At 63.4% G+C, this 1994-nt stretch overlaps 1 protein-coding gene across 1 annotated transcript in view; it reads left to right on the forward strand.

Moving 5' to 3' along the window:
• Window positions 1-825, forward strand: part of LOC121354646 (MAP/microtubule affinity-regulating kinase 4-like) — a gene marked incomplete at both ends in the record, with an annotated part of 1573 nt that extends 748 nt beyond the window's left edge. Inside the window, one exon of the mRNA XM_041469396.1 lies at window positions 558-825. Coding sequence (XP_041325330.1) covers window positions 558-825 — 268 coding nt within the window. The remainder of the gene's footprint in view (window positions 1-557) is intronic.
• Window positions 826-1994: the final 1169 nt, after the last annotated feature.

Genomic DNA, 1994 nt, shown 5'->3' on the forward strand with positions numbered 1-1994 from the left:
CCTGCTGCTGGACACCAACACCAACATTGAGATCCCATCCCAGTGTCCCTGTCCCAGTGTCTTTGTCACTCTGTCCCTGTTCCTGTCCCCACTGATGTCCCCACTGATGTCCCCAATGTCCCCACTGGTGTCCCCAGGCCGAGAACCTGCTGCTGGACACCAACACCAACACAGAGATCCCATCCCAGTGTCCCTGTCCCTCTGTCCCTGTTCCTGTCCCAATGACCCCATTCCTATGACAATGTCCCCAATGTCCCTGTCCCCACTGATGTCCCCAGGCCGAGAACCTGCTGCTGGACACCAACACCAACATTGAGATCCCATCCCAGTGTCCCTGTCCCAGTGTCTTTGTCACTCTGTCCCTGTTCCTGTCCCCACTGATGTCCCCACTGATGTCCCCAATGTCCCCACTGGTGTCCCCAGGCCGAGAACCTGCTGCTGGACGCCGACGCCAACATCGAGATCCCATCCCAGTGTCCCTGTCCCCATCCCAGTGTCACTCTGTCCCTGTTCCTGTCCCAGTGTCATTGTCCCCACTGATGTCCCCGTGTCCCCAGGCCGAGAACCTGCTGCTGGACGCCGACGCCAACATCAAGATCGCCGACTTTGGCTTCAGCAACGAGTTCTCGCGGGGCTCCAAGCTGGACACGTTCTGCGGCTCGCCGCCCTACGCCGCGCCCGAGCTCTTCCAGGGCAAGAAGTACGACGGGCCCGAGGTGGACATCTGGAGCCTGGGGGTCATCCTCTACACGCTGGTCAGCGGCTCGCTGCCCTTCGACGGACACAACCTCAAGGTGACCGCCCAGAGCCCGGGGGCACCGCCTGGTATTGTCCGGTCACTGCCCGGTCACCTGTGGGCACCTGTGCCTGGGGACCGTCCGGTCACTGCCCGGTCACTGCGTGGTCACCTGTGGTCACCTGTGGTCACCTGCTGGGGACCATCCGGTCACTGCCCGGTCACTGCACGGTCACCTGTGGTCACCGCCTGGTATTGTCCGGTCACTGACCACTGGCAGCCCGGGGGCACCTGCTGGGGACCGTCCGGTCACTGCATGGTCACCTGCTGGGGATTGTCCGGTCACCACTGCCTGGTCACTGCCCGGTCACCTGTGGTCACCTGCTGGGGACCGTCCGGTCACAGCGCGGTCACTGCGTGGTCACTGCGTGGTCACCTGTGGTCACTGCCTGGGGATTGTCCGGTCACTGCGTGGTCACCTGTGGTCACCTGCTGGGGACCGTCTGGTCACTGCCTGGTCACTGCACGGTCACCTGTGGTCACCTGTGGGCACCTCCTGGTATTGTCCAGTCACTGCCCGGTCACCTGTGGTCACCGCCTGGTATTGTCCGGTCACTGACCACTGGCAGCCCATGGGCACCTCCTGGGGACTGTCCGGTCACTGCGGGGTCACCTGTGGTCACGTGTGGTCATCTCCTGGGGATTGTCCAGTCACTGACCGCTGGCAGCCCGTGGTCACCTCCTGGGCACTGCCCGGTCACTGCGTGGTCACCTGTGGTCACCTCCTGGTATTGTCCGGTCATTGTGTGGTCACTGTGTGGTCACTCAGTCCTGGGCCACTCCATGTGACCCCTGAGCTCCCCACGGGTCATCTGGTCAGTGGTCACTGAGTGACCCAGGATGACCCAGAGTGACCCCTGGTGTCCCTCATGTCCCCAGCTGACCCCGAGTGACCCCAGTGACCCTGACTGACCCTGGGTGACCCCGCTGACCCCAGTGACCCTGAGTGACCCCAGCTGACCCCAGTGTCCCCAGTGACCCTGACTGACCCTGGGTGACCCCAGCTGACCTTGGGTGACCCCAGCTGACCCCAGTGACCCTGAGTGACCCCAGTGACCCTGAGTGACCCCAGTGACCCTGAGTGACCCCAGTGACCCTGAGTGACCCCAGTGACCCTGAGTGACCCCGCTGACCCCGGGTGACCCCAGCTGACCCCAGTGACCCTGAATAGCCCCGAGTGACCCCAGTGACCCTGACT

The sequence above is a fragment of the Pyrgilauda ruficollis genome, unplaced genomic scaffold (genome assembly GCF_017590135.1).
Source record: "Pyrgilauda ruficollis isolate IOZ18807 unplaced genomic scaffold, ASM1759013v1 scaffold2313, whole genome shotgun sequence".
Taxonomy (NCBI): domain Eukaryota; kingdom Metazoa; phylum Chordata; class Aves; order Passeriformes; family Passeridae; genus Pyrgilauda; species Pyrgilauda ruficollis.